We start from the raw sequence: 14607 nt of genomic DNA on the forward strand, positions 1-14607 counted from the left end.
TGATCGAACCCCTCTAGAGCCAGGAAAGCCTGTGCAGTGCTGATGCCTGATTATTCCCAGGAAAGGTCACTGCAGCAAATAGATTTTTTTCTAGAAGAGTGAAATAAAGAGTGCGATTAATAATGCACAGGCTGTTCATATGCACCATTACCTCAGGATGCTTTTACCTGGGTTCTTACCTCATTAATTTTAAGTGCAAATAGAACAGTTTCCTGGTGGTGAATATTCCCATTGAAGATGAACTGGTGGAAGATGCCCTTTGGTTTCCTTCCAAAAATCCATGGGGTGACCAGAAGCACTTTTGCTTTTATGACTCTGCAAAGCAGAACCACCTTTGGGGGATGATCAGGTGCTGAGAAATTGCCTCACTTCAGACAGAACATAAAGCCTGGGATGGCTTCTTCCCCATGTCAGCCCCTGAGTCACCTGCCTCTAAACGCAAGTACTTGCTGATGACTGGGATGGAGAAGCCCGCATGCTGGGCTGAGCATATGCTTGGTGTTCCATGTGCTGGCGGCAGTGGTGGTGACCAGAGGGCCTCATGGGGCAAATCCAGCCCTACTTCTGGGGCTGTGCAGGATCCCCTGGCAGTGGAACTGGCTCTAGGGTTTCCAGGTGTCTGGTTTTCAGCCAGAATACCTGGTCAAAAAGGGACCCTGGCGGCTCTGGTCAGCACCGCTGACTGGACATTAAAAGTCTGGCTGGCATCACTGCCAGTGCAGCAGGGCTGGCAGGCTCCCTGCGCGGCTCCCAGAGGGACATACCGGTCACTTCCAGGAGCCACCTGAGGTAAGCGCCACCCGGAGCCTGTGACCCAACACCCTCCCTCACCCAAACCCTCAGCCTGGAGCCCACTCCCTCACTCTGAACCCCTCATTTCTGGCCCCACCCCAGAGCCAGCATCCCCAGCTCTGAGTCCGTAACCCTTCCCATAACCCAACCCTTTGCCCCAGCCCAGAGCCCCCTCCCAAACTCCAAACCCCTCGGCCCCAGCCCAGAGCCCGCTCCTGTACCCTGAACCCCTCATTTCTGGCCCCACCCTGGAGCCCGCAACCTCAGCCTGGAGCCCGCACCCCTTTCCACACTCAACCCCCATGTCTCAGCTTGGGTCCCCCTCCCAAACTCCAAATCCCTCACCCTCCCCCAAGCCCAGAGCCCCCTCCTGCATCACAAACCGATCATCCCTGGCCCCTCCCCAGAGCCTGCACCCCCAGCCGGAGCCCTCACCCCCTACCACACCTCAACCCACTGCCTCACGCCAGAGCCTTCTCCTGGAGCCTTCAGCCTGGAGCCCCTTCCTGCATCCCAAGCCCCTCATCCCCAGCCCCACTCCAGAGCCCACACTCCCAGCTGGAGCCCTCAACCCCTCTCACACCCCAGCTCCAGCCCGGTGAAAATGAGTGAGTGAGGGTGGGAGAGCGAGTGACGGAGGGAGGGGGGATGGAATGAGTGGGGGCGGGGCCTCAGAGAAGGAATGGGGCAGGGACGGGGCCTTGGGGCAGGGGGTGGGCAAGGATGTTCAGTTTTCTGTGATTAGAAAGTTGGCAATCCTGAGGGGGGAATTTTGAGGGGCTGTGATGTGGGCAGGAGGGAGCACAGCAAGAGTGAGCCTGGGGAGGGGCAGTGTTGGGGTAGGAGAACCATTGTTAAGCCTCTTCTCCCCTGTACATCTGGCCTGGCCTCATGGCTCTGGGGTTTGCCCTGTCTTTGATACTTCAGTGACACCCTGCACACAGAAGATACTCTGTCCCCCATGCCTCACTGCTTCTCCAGCAGAGCTCTGGTCAGAGGGGCATTCCCACTCCTGGGAAGCAGGGCCTGGCTGGCTGGAACGTGGACAGTGCTGTTGGCAGAAACCAGGGGTAACAGGGTGCCTTTATTGTGAGTTCTTGAGGGGAGACAAGAAAGACCAGGGGAGACCAACGACCCTCTTGCTTGTGACAAGAGGCTTGGTGGTGCCTGGCATTCAGGACTAGCTCTGCCCCACATTGGGACCTATGCAGTAGTCCTGGGGGACTCGTGTGACCATAAGGGAAATTCAGAAGCATTTCCTAACAGAATCCAAACTGAGAATATTGGCAAGCCCAGGTGAATTGCTATGAAAATGCTGAGGCAGTGTCTTGACTAGGAGCACTTCGCTGCTAGAGTGACACCTGTCTATGGTACCAGCTAAGCACTCCTGGAGTGGATGCAACTTGTATCAGCAAAGCTGCACTTCGATTGGTACTGCTTATTCCAATGCCCCACATGAAACAAGCTATGCCAGTAAAAGTGCAGCTTCTGCCGGCACAGCTGTGTCTACACTAGGGGCTTCCACCAGAACACCTGTGTCAGGCAGGGATCACACCTCTTTTCACCCACCTAGCTATGCCGGCAGACATCTGTAGCATTGACAGCCTGAGCAAACCCTCTTTATTTGTTGAAAAGGCCTGTGGGATCACATCTCCACGGTGATCGAGAGCGTTCATGACCTTGAGCGAAGGATCCAGAAAGCCAAGGACAATGTCGAGGAGATTCAAAGCATCATGAGGTCGTGGGTCTCACCAATTTTTGAGAGGAAAGATGGAAAAAGGGAAAACGTACTCAGTCTGGAGGACCGGCCTGAACGGCTAGAAAAGCGCTACAACCTCATCAAAGAGTCGGGGCTGAGAATCCATACACTGGTGAAGGTGAAGAGAGTATTGGCATAGCTTTACCATGCTACAGAGCAGATAGAGAATGCTGCTGGGGGCTATTGGTTGTCCATAGAGCCTGCTTCTCTTCTCACTAAGTTTCTAGTATTCATGATTCTGGAGAAAAGTTTGAGTAAAGACCAAAATCCAGAAAGCCGATATAAAGAATCTCATGAGTTTTCAGCCATTCTCATGATTGTGGGGGGCCTGACTCCTGGTTTTGGATGCTTAGTGTTGGCAATACTGCAGTCGGTTTTATGCCCCTGTCCGCTCAGTGAGCATGTGGCTCCACAACCCCAAATCCATCATTTCCATTGCCTTCCCGAATTCTGCCCTCACTTGCTCTCCAAGCATTAAAAGCAGTAACAATAAACATACAATAAGCAGAGTTTGTTCTGAGGTCAGAAATTCTGTTGGCACCTGGTGATTAGATTTCAGAGCAGGCACTTTAAATGATTTTATGGCTCAGGGAGGAGGCTCGCATTTCAAGTGTCAAATCGACTCAGATTTAACTACTAAATTAATGCAAGTGGAACAGCCCCCACTCCTTCTGGCAAGTCTGCTGAAAGACAGTCCAAAGTCTTTGTTCTGCTTTTCTAAATGTTATATTTTCTGTTACTCCGAATCTCTATGTAGTGCTGTTGAGCTGTTTAATCAACTGTTTGACTTGCACATTTTGAATTACTTCCCTAGAATTTGTAATTGCAGTTCCCAGAACCAGAATAGTCTCTGCTCCTTTGACCAGAGGAGGTTGCCTACATTGTGGTTTTAGTCCATTGGTTAAAATGCTAGGAGGAGACTTGAGGGGTGCAGGCTCTGGGCAGTGCTTACCTTAGGCAGCTCCTGGAAGTGGCAGCATGTCCCCCCCTCTGCCTCCTAGGTGGAGGCATGGCCAGGTGGCTTGGCACGTTGCCCCATCCACAGGCACTGCCTCCGTAGCTCCCATTGGCCACAGTTCCCGGTCAATAGGAGTTGCAGAGCCGGTGCTGGGGACAGTGCGCAGAGCTTCCTGGCTGCCCTTGTGCCTAGGAGCTGGAGTGGGGGATATGCTGCTGCTTCTGGGAATCGCTTGGAGTTCCACTCTGGAGCTGACCGGAGCTGCCAGGGTCCCTTTTTGACTGGGTGTTCCGGTCAAAAACTAGACACTTAGCAACTCTAATAAGGACAAATGCAAAGTACTCCACTTAGGAAGCAACAATCAGATGCACACATACAAAATGGGAAATGACTGCCTAGGAAGGAGTACTGTGGAAAGGGATCTGGCTGTCATAGTGGATCACAAGCTAAATATGAGTCAACAGTGTAACACTTGCAAAAAAAGCAAACATCATTCTGGGATGTATTAGCAGGCGTGTTGGAAGCAAGACACAAGAAGTAATTCTTCCACTCTACTCCTCACAAATTAGACCTCAACTGGAGTATTGTGTCCAGTTCTGGGCATCACCTTTCAGGAAAGATGTAGAGAAATTGGAGAATATCCAGAGAAGAGCAACAAAAATAATTAAAGGTCTAGAAAATATGTTCTGTGAGGGAAGATTGAAAAAAATTGGATTTGTTTAGTCTGGAGAAGAGAAGACTGAGAGCGGACAGTTTTCAAGTACAAAAAAGTTTGTTATAAGGAGGGAGGAGAAAAATTGTTCTCCTTAACCTCTGAGGATAGGACAAGCAGCAGTGGACTTAACTTGCAGCACTGGCAGTTTAGGTTGGACATTAGGAAAAACTTCCTGACCTTCAGGGTGGTTAAGCACTGGAATAAATTGCCTAGGGAGGTTGTGGAATCTGCATCAGTGGAGGTTTTTAAGAGCAGGTTAGAGACACACCCGTCAGGAATGGTCTAGATACTACTTAATCCTGCCTTGAGTGCAGGGGACTGGACTAGATGACCTCTCAAGGTTCCTTCCAGTCCTACGATTCTATGATGTGGGCCCAGTTCAGGTATATAAATGCGTAAGAGAAGTTCTCAGTGCTAAGCCCCTCTCTTTTCATCACCTCCCCATCGGAACACTGAGCCTGTGGCAAGGAATTCCTCTAATGTGCCTGCATCCCTATGATCCTCCTTTGGATGTTTGCTAGGAGTCTTTATATTGGCTGAAATATTCTTCACTGCTCATAAATCTGTTGCAGATTCAAAAGCGGCAGCATTAAAATCAAGGCACTAATAACATGGAGAAGAAGGCACAGAGCGTGATATGGCAGTAAAATAGAAAACATGAAACAAAGGGCCCTTCCCCTGAGTAATTCTACTGGAAGTCACCTGTGTCGATTTTAGCTTCCCTTATTTCCCTCTGTAGCAAATGCAGCACTGTGTCTTTGGTCAGGGGTTCTCAGACTTGCACCGCAACCCCTTCTGACAACAACTACTACTATATGAGGGGGGACCGAAGCCTGAGCACGCCTGAGCCTGACTGCCCCGGGCGGTGAGGCTCAGGCTTCAGCTTCAGCCCCAGGCTCCAGCAAGTCTAACACCAGCTGTGGTGACCCCATTAAAATAGGATCCTGACCCATAGTTTGAGAACCGCAGGGTTAGAGAGACAGTGGGTGAGGTAATATCTTTTATAGGACCAACTTCTGTTGATGAGAGAGACAACCTTGCAAGTTTCAGAGTAGCAGCCGTGTTAGTCTGTATCCGCAAAAAGAACAGGAGTACTTGTGGCACCTTAAAGTCTAACAAATTTATTTTAGCATGAGCTTTTGTGAGCTGCAGCTGCATGCATCCGAAGAAGTGAGTGAGCTGCAGCTCACGAAAGCTCATGCTAAAATAAATTTGTTAGTCTTTAAGGTGCCACAAGTACAACCTTGCAAGTTACACAGAGCTCTTCTTTAGCTCTGGGAAAGGTACTAGTGTCCTAGCTAAATAAATGGTGGAACAGATTGCTTCCCATAAGTAGTTAGCACATTTTCTAAGAGACCATTCAAGGTGAATTGGCCCATTAACACCTCTGCAGTCATAGGACAAAAAAGGGGAGTTAGGGGGTTACACATTGTTTTAATAAACCATAAATTCAGTGTCTTTATGAAGAGCATGATTCTTACTATCTAGCAAAGGAGGCTCAGCTTTTGAAGATGCTGTTCAAGTTTCCTGTAAGGATGAGGACTGAGAGGTCAGGTATAGAGTGATCATTTTGTGAAATGTGTTCGCCCATGGGTGACATGGTGTTTTTGTCTTTTATCATTTTTCTGTGTGAGTTCATTTGACAGTAGAGTGATTGTCTGACTTCACCCATATAGTTGTTATTGGGGCATGCAATGCACTGGAACATGTTGTGATAGGCGTGTGTAGGACCCAGGGATCCTGCAAGGTGTGTCGGGGTGGGGTGGGGTGTGACAGTGCAGTCAGACAGAGCAATCTGAATCATCCCTGTGAGGCAGGGCAGTGCTATTAGCCCCATCATGCAGATGGGAACTCCGGTCCAGAGAGACTAAATGATTTATTCAAGGTCACACAAAAGTCTTATATTAGAGGAGGGAACAGAACCCAGGGTCCTGTATGCCAGGTTAGCACCTTCACTGCTAGACCATCCTTCCTATCTGCTCTCTAGCTTTCTAAACACTATCAGCCTGCTTAATCTCGCTGTATTAATTTGTATCAGTTTTAATAATGGTCCAGTGGGTCATTCTACCATGAGACGAATTCAGTCTGGCTGTGTTTGATGGTGACTTCCATTTTTTTTTCAGGAAAACCTGAGTCTGTTCGCCGCAGACCCCACCTCCGAAGTTTGGAAAGCGTACGTTGATTATGCGGATGAAATGATCTTGGATGGATTCTTTAATGCTATTGAGTGCTCCCTCAAATACCTCCTGGAAAACACAGGTAACGGAGCTGTCCTTTCTCAGGCCAGGCTGGTTTCCCCTCTCTGCTCTCAGCGAGGTTTCCATTGCTTGTGCGTAGCCGGAATGTCCTGACCTGCTGTCCATGGCTAGGAGGTGTTTGTGTCTGGGCAGGAGGGAGGCAGCTGGACAAGGAGTGCAGTTTTGCTGTGCAGCAAGAGCAGGCGTCATTGTGTGCTGAGCTGCCCTGTCAGAGCTCCTGGGAATGACTCCAGGCTGCATTGAGAGTCGTCACATGTACGTGGTTTCTGTTAGCTACAGGTATGCCGACATTGCCACATAACACCTGCGGCTGGCCCATGTCAGTGACTCAGGCTCGCAGGGCTCAGGCTGTGGGACTATAAGATTGCTGTATAGCTATTCAGGCTTGGCATTCAGCCCGAGCAGCTGGCATGGGCCAGCTGCAGATGTTTAATTGCAGTGTAGCATATCCTTTGTGACCCTAAGAGACCCAGGCATGACCGGGCTATGGCTCACATCTGGAGGAACACAGCACAGAGGGAGGAAGAGTAATAGCACTGTGTTGCCTGATTTCTGTTCCACACTCTCCCTGGAAGCCAGTAGATGCTCTTTTTCTGTCTGCCTCTGTGCTTACAGTGTACCACTGGCATCACCATGGGCTGGCTAGTCACAGCAAGTGTTTGAGAAGCCCAATAACGTATGGAGCCCTCACATAAGCTGAGTGGAGGCAGGTAAATCTGTGGAGCAGATCAGTGCTAACAGGCTGGGGGTGGAGAGCACCACACCAAATATTAACGAGATGATGGACAATGTAATTTAGAGTCCTGATCCCAGCTCTGCTGAGTGGTGCTGGCACCAGTTAGAGCCTCTCTCCCATCTGCAAAGGACCCAGGCACTGCTTGACACCCTCTTTCACATCCAGGAGTGGCTCAAGGGCCCAATTTGTGACTGGTCAAATGGAATAAGAGACCAGTCTAAAGCATCTCTTACAGCCTGGATCTGAAGAGATGGAGAATCCACCACTCCCCTGGGCGGTTTGTTCCAATGGTTAATCACCTTTACGGTTAAAATAAAGAGATGACACAAGTAAAGTGTATTTCTTCTGCCTGCTATGAACATATGGTGAATTCTGTTCATCTCTTCACAGATTTGCCATGCCAGGTACTTTCCTCTCTGTGATTAATAAGGGACCATTAGATCATCTTTTCTAACCTCCTGCATAATACAGGCCATTATATTTCACCCAATCACCCTATATTGAGCCCAGTAACTTGTGTTTGGCTAAAGCATCTCTTACAGCCTGGATCTGAAGAGATGGAGAATCCACCACTCCCCTGGGCGGTTTGTTCCAATGGTTAATCACCTTTACGGTTAAAATAAAGTGCCATATTTCTAACTGGACTTTGTCTGGCTTCTGCTTCCAGCCATTGGCGCGTGTTTTGCCTTTCTCCGACTGATTAAAGAGCCCTTAAGCACCCGGTATTTCCTTCCCGGGAGTAGGAAGATGATTTTTACTTCTTCATACGGCACCGTATGAAGAAGTAAAAATCATCTTCCTACTCCTACGTGCTACTGCCCTGTTTATACATCCAAAGATTGCATGAACTCTTTCTTAACATCCTCCTTAGTTACTAATTGGCTGGTAAATTCTTCATCATCCTCATTTGATATGAGTACATCATCCTGCTTTTTTCCAAGTACAGAACAAACACTTCTGCCTTTTCTGCATCATTAATAATTTTGCCATCACCTTCTAGTAATGAGTCTATGCCATTGTTAGAATTTCTTTTGTTCCTGATATACTTATTTAAAAACCTCCTTTTTGTTCTTGGTGTTTCCAGCCATGGATTTTTTCCCTGATGTCTTTAGTTTCCCTTATCAATATTCTACACTTCATAACTTGTAATTTATACTAATTGCTGTATATTTGCTTTTTTATATTTATTTGTTGCTTTTTTATTAATAATTGCTGCCATCGTCAATTCATCACTGGAGAGGATGGGCTGTTAGCCACAGTTTTGTGAAACTTTTCTTGATTGTGGAACCTAATAAACTCTTTTTTTAAGAATGCCCAATTTTCATTCACATGTTTCTGTCTAACTGTTTTCTTCCAGTCAGTTTCACTTCTAAATTATCTCAGCATGGGGAAATTAGGTGTTTTGAAGCATCAGCTATTCATTTTACTGGTTGGAACTGTCCTCTGTTTGCCCATAATGCATGTAATCAGGTCATGATCACTGGTCCTTGGGAAACCACCAACTTCCAGTTCAGTGATTCATTTATCTTGATCCTTTATAACGATATTCAAAATAGAGTTACTTCATGTTGGGATCAATACTTTTTGTGTAGAAACTCCAGTGATGTTTTACTACTGGCTGCAAGAGACCATCATCATATATCTCCCCAACTGAAGTTCCCTGGCACAGAAGTGCTGTTCCAGTGCATCCCTTTGTGGTTGGATGTGGTGATGTGGCAGATCTGCCTCAGTTTCCCCACAACAATCATCAGCCTACTCAGTCCCAGAGAGCCCAGCCCCTTGAATGTATCTAATCCCTTCTGAGGTTACAGAGTCCCTGAGTCCAAATCCAAAAAATGCACTGAGCAAAAGAATCCTCAGTCCAGCTGGGCTCTGCTTTATGCCCCTTCCATGCAGGCAGGCTCCCAGCTATGACGGCCTGTCCTCCTGCTTAGCAACTGGTGCCTAGGCTCTTCTGTAAGAACCACCCAGTCCAGGGCTACCCTCTTCTCAAGGGCTCCAGCAGGCCACAGTCCCCATACAATCACTGGTCTGAGGCAGATTTCTTGCCCCTCATAGGAGCAGCCTGTGTGCTGTCCTTCCGCAGCAACCCTCCACTGCTCATAACACAAGAACTAGAGGTCACCAAATGAAATTAATAGGCAACAGGTTTAAAGCAAACCAAAATAAGTATTTCTTCACACAACGCACAGTCAACCTGTGGAACTCTTTGCCAGAGGGTGTTGTGAAGGCCAAGACACTAATAGGGTTCAAAAAAGAACTAGATAAGTTCCTGGAGGACAGGTTCATCAGTGGCTAATAGCCAGGATGGGCAGAGATGGTGTCCCTAGCCTCTGTTTGCCAGAAGCTGAGAGTTGGCAACAGGAGATGGATCACCTGATGATTACCTGTTCTGTTCATTCCCTCTGGGGCACCTGGCATTGGCCACTGTTGGACCCGGGGTTGCTCTTGAACCCTATCTGGTGTGGGGTTTGTCACATACCTGACAACATGATGTTTCTTTCCACCCATTCCAGACAGATGTTTCAGAAGTGACTCATTCTGTTCTCTGGCATGATTGGTTGGTCTGTAAAGACTCCTACCAGTGTCTCCTCCTGGGGTTTGGTATATAGATCAATACGCACTCAAGAGCCTGTGGTTCTGAGTTGTCAATGACTCTAAACCAGGTAATGGTCTGTAATGTAGCATTCCCCCCGCCCCCCGCATCTCTTGTGCTCACTCTTCCCTTTCTGAACAGGTTATAAGCAGAGATTCTAACATTCCAGTCCTGCAAATCATCCCATGTGGATGGAATGGCTGCTCCTCACTGTGTGCGTCCCGCAGGACTGGGCAAAATTGTTCAGACTAATAGTTTATCCACTGAACAACACAGGTTCAGGTCAACCAAAATGATTTGTGAAACACAGGCTGGATTTGGCAAATTGTTTCATGTGAGAAAAATGATTTTTTTGTTAAAAGTATCAGCCTAGATTAATTTAAAAAAAAAGAAAAATAGCTCGTTTGTCAGTTTAAATGTTTTGTTTGACCCAAAATGGGATATGTTATGTGGTTTTTCATTTTAGCAAGAAAATGGAAATTTCTGTTTTGACTCAATCCAAATTGAAAATTCTTTCAGATTTTTCTGTTTGGTCACAGAACTGACAAATCAATTGTTCATTCAGCTCTAGTGTCCCTTGGGTGAGGGGCGTGGTGATGGAGTAGAGTCACTTCTTGTCTTACCCAAGCCCAGACCCCATCATCTCTTTTGCTCTCTGTCAGATTCCAAGGCAGCCCTGGCTCCCCTGTTTGAGGTGCGGCTGGATCTGGTGATCCCTGATTTGGTATTCCATCCCTCGCTGGATCCTGGTGCTAACGACGGCTTCTATGACATGGTCGAAGGACTCCTCAATGACATCTACCGGATCTCGTCCCTGGTGCCCAGGCTGGCTGAGCACAGTGTTTTCCCTCACTATCAGGTCTCTTGCCCCAGTGCATGTTCTCCTATTGCGCAGTAATGTGGAAAGTGTGCGCTGGATCAGCATCCACTCACAAAGCCTCTCTGTCATTTCCCAGGCTGATATGGAGGACATGGGTGACTTAGCTGACATGCGCCACAGCCTCCTGGAGCGTGTGCAGAACACGATGTCAACCTGCAGTGATTACCGCAACTCCTTTGACCACTACTCTTACCTCTATGGGGATGACAGGAAGGAATTCATACGCCAGTTCCTGTTGTATGGGCACGTCCTGACTGCAGCAGAAATTGAAGCCCATGCGGACAGTGGAGTCCCAGAGAGCCCACCTACGTTACAGCAGTTCAGGGAGCAAATTGACTCCTACGAGAGAATCTATGATGAAGTCAACCGCCTGGAACCAGTGAACATCTTTGACAGTTGGATGAAAATCGATGCTCGGCCCTTCAAAGCATCCCTGCTGAATGTCATCAAACGGTGGAGCCTGATGTTTAAACAGCACCTCATTGATCGTGTGACACACAGGTAACAAAGGCTTGTCTGCCCCATCTCCATTGGGCTCCATCCAGGTGGTTACACTGAGCAATGTGGGATTTGTTTTCTCTGTCCACCTCATCCGAGAGTGCTATAACCTGGCAGGAGTGCCCGCCCCTCCGATCACTGCGCACTCCACCAGGGCACAGGCAGGGCAGTGACATGGTCCTCCATACACACTCTCACCGCACATTATGCGATTACATAGCAGGCCAGAGACGACATGGCCTTTGGTAGAGCGGTACTCCAATCAGAGGACAACTCCGACCCTGCCTCCTGAACTTGGGCTTGTGATTCACCTGACTGGAATTGACATGAACAAGCACTCAAAGAAGAAAAAACAGTTACTCACCTTCTTGTAACTGTTGTTTTTTGAGTTGTGTTGTTCATGTCAATTCCAATACCCGCTCTCCTACCCCTCTGTTGGAGTATCCATCAAGAAGGAACTGTGTGTGTGGGGAGGGGAGGCAGGTTGGGTCGGCAGGGTCCTATATTGGGCGCTATGAAGGCACGATTCTAGGGGGCACCCAGGCCGATCCTATGGATACTGCTAGGGGGAAAATCTTCTGGCTGTCGTGCATGCAGCATGTGCACACCTGGTTAGAATGGACGGGAACAACACATCTTGAACAACAGTTACGAGAAGGTGAGTAACCGTTTTATAAAAACTGCTCTCACTGTGTGTTTTCCTGTTTTGTATTATTTAGCTTGGCTGATCTTGAAGAATTTATAAAAATTGCTGATAGAGGTTTGAACAAAGAGGTTGAAAAAGGAGATTATGATGGTTTGGTGGCGATTATGGGTCAGCTTATGGCTGTTAAAGAAAGACAGAGCAGCACGGATGAGATGTTTGAACCCTTGAAGCAAACAATTGAGCTACTGAAGATATATGAGCAAGAACTTACAGATGAAGTGTATAAGCAACTAGAGGTTGGTGAAAACTTATGACCAATACACAAAACCGCAATATATTAGACACCTAAAAAGAAAGTGATCAGTGTATATTAACTAATGTTAAGTACCCGGGCTCAGTAATCAATAGGCCTCAGTGGGCAGATTATTTTGATAGCCGAGTGGCTGAACATCTATTGTGGATGTTCCATCACAACTCCTTGAATAAAGCTACATCAAGATTGTCAATTACAGCAGAGATTTAGCCCATTGTTATGTGTGAACGATGCAGTGCCCCTCCCCAGATGGACAGCACACGCTCTGTAAGAACAGAACACGTGTTCAGCTAGATCTGTTAATTACTTTATGGAGTGTTTAGGGTGTTAGTGCTTGGATGCAACCTCATGTGCTGGGTGTCCCTAAGCCTCTGACTGTCAGATACTGGGACTGGACAACATGGGATGGGTCACTCAGTAATTGCCTCGGTCAGTTCATTTCCTCTGAAGCATCTGGCATTCACCACCATCGGAAGATGGGGTATTGGGCTGGATGGACCATTGGTCTGACCCAGTGTGGCGATTCTTATGTTCTTGTTACAAAGGGTAGTCCCTTGTTTAGGGAACTAGCCTAAGAGTCAGGAAACTGGCATTCAATTCCTACCTCTGCCACACGATTCCTGTGTGACCTTGGGCAAAAGACCTTGGCATTAGGCAGCGGGTGCTTTTGAAAATCTCACTAGGCACTGAGCTGCATCTTTTGATGCCTAAATACCTTTAAAAGTCTGGCCCTTAGTCTCTGGGCCTCAGTTCCCTCTGTGTCATCCTTCCATACCTCACAGGGATGTTGTGAGGCGAAGTACATTGAGGTGTGAGGTGCTCAGTTACCAGGGTAATGGGGGCATGAGAAATATTTTAGATCCTGTTAAAATGGAAAAAATACAAAATCAGAGGCATATTACAAAGTCCAGTTGTTAATATTCCTGGGGCCCCAGTGCAGGTTTTTAGGTTAAAGCCGACCTTCCTCATAATGTGCCTTTGTGGAAGGAGGATTTCAGTTAAGCATTATAGGTGGAGTTTTGTTGGGTGTGACAGTTGCCTTACCTTGGGAATTCCTTGGATTTTAGCGCTTCTGATTTTGTAAGTAAATTTGAGCAACGAAATTTGTTGCAGGGGAGTTAAAACACCAAGGCTATCCTTAGGAGTAGAACTGGGGAAGCATTTTTTCTGTCCAGCAACTTATCAGCTCCATGCAGTTACATAGAGATCCAGTCAGTATCTTTATTTCCACATACAGCAAGAGAAATAGAGGCAAATAAGATCCTTTATATAATGCTCTCTTCTGCTGTCTTGAGGAACCTAGATCTTATGCTTTTTGATGCATGAACAGTCCATATAAATGGATAGAGTCTAACTGAAGGAGAGGGCAGACAGCTGTTTCTGATAAAGTAAGAAGTGGGCTGAAGCTCTGCTTGAATTTTGCCTTTTTCTTGCTACTTCCCCCCTTGTGGTTTCAGTTGGGAAAGGAAGTGGAAAGAGCGAAGTATCCTCATAAGAGATGGAACTCTTCAAGGATTCTCTCAGAGCTGAAAGTAGGAAGCTTTGGGACTGCTGTGGTGGGCAAGCCAGTTGCCAGGAGTTTTTCCCATTTGGAAGGTCTGGGTAACTATCCAAACTGAATGCAACCTCTGAATGTGTTGAGTTTCATCCCAGACATTTTTTTCTCTCCTGGCAAGCACTGGCGACTTTCAGTTACTCTTCTGACCCAAGTGAACAGCCACAAAAACAAGCTGAAAAGTTTCTTTTGTTACAGACTGTGAATGGTCTAGGGGAAGAAACCACTCTTCTGAGAGCACTGGTAGGGAAGAGAGGAATTGAAATATGTGGACGACTCAGGTCACAACACTGATCCGTATGCTGGCAGAGGCTCTGACCTGTAGTTTTTAATGAAAGACAAAGGAAGTCCCTTCCCAGGACAAATACACAGCTTACGAAGAGCCTGCCCTGTGAAGCTTCTTTCCTTGGCACCTAAATGAAAGTGTCTTGGACTTCAGAGGTTCTGAGCATCCACAACTTCCCGTGATGTTTGTGGGAGCTCTGAAAATTGGGCCATTTTTATTTAGACGGTAACATTAAGTACCCAAGTTTGAAAATGTTACCCTAGGAACCTCTCCAGACAGGTCCTTTGACTATAACCACCTTTCCCTCTTCTGTTCTAAGAGGGGACGGGACAGCATCTATTATAGAACCATCCAGTCTTCATTTTTAACTAAGTTGAAAAGGTCAGCTTACCTGTTGAGCGCATCTTCCTGCTTCCATCCACTCTCAGGGGATGCACAAGAGCCAGCTCGACTTTGAATCAGGATTAGTATTTTTTGTACCCTAGGAGCAAGAGTTTTTGTACATCAGCCTTCATGTACCCTAGGAGCGAGATTTAGAGTCACCTCTGTCTGGGCTGTCCACATTCCACAGGATTCTGGTGTGTGTAGAAAATGTGGCAGGACATTTCAGGAGGG

The 14607-nt window shown here is 47.4% G+C and overlaps 1 protein-coding gene across 1 annotated transcript in view; it reads left to right on the top strand.

The window, feature by feature from the left end:
- The window catches only part of DNAH9 (dynein axonemal heavy chain 9), a 385294-nt gene that overhangs the window by 49228 nt on the left and 321459 nt on the right, over positions 1–14607 (top strand). The window contains exons 14-18 of the mRNA XM_044984418.1: positions 2428–2669; positions 6348–6483; positions 10477–10673; positions 10771–11195; positions 11912–12134. Of these exons, the coding sequence (XP_044840353.1) occupies positions 2428–2669; positions 6348–6483; positions 10477–10673; positions 10771–11195; positions 11912–12134 (1223 nt within the window). The remainder of the gene's footprint in view (positions 1–2427; positions 2670–6347; positions 6484–10476; positions 10674–10770; positions 11196–11911; positions 12135–14607) is intronic.

This window comes from Mauremys mutica, chromosome 12 (genome assembly GCF_020497125.1).
Source record: "Mauremys mutica isolate MM-2020 ecotype Southern chromosome 12, ASM2049712v1, whole genome shotgun sequence".
Lineage (NCBI taxonomy): Eukaryota > Metazoa > Chordata > Testudines > Geoemydidae > Mauremys > Mauremys mutica.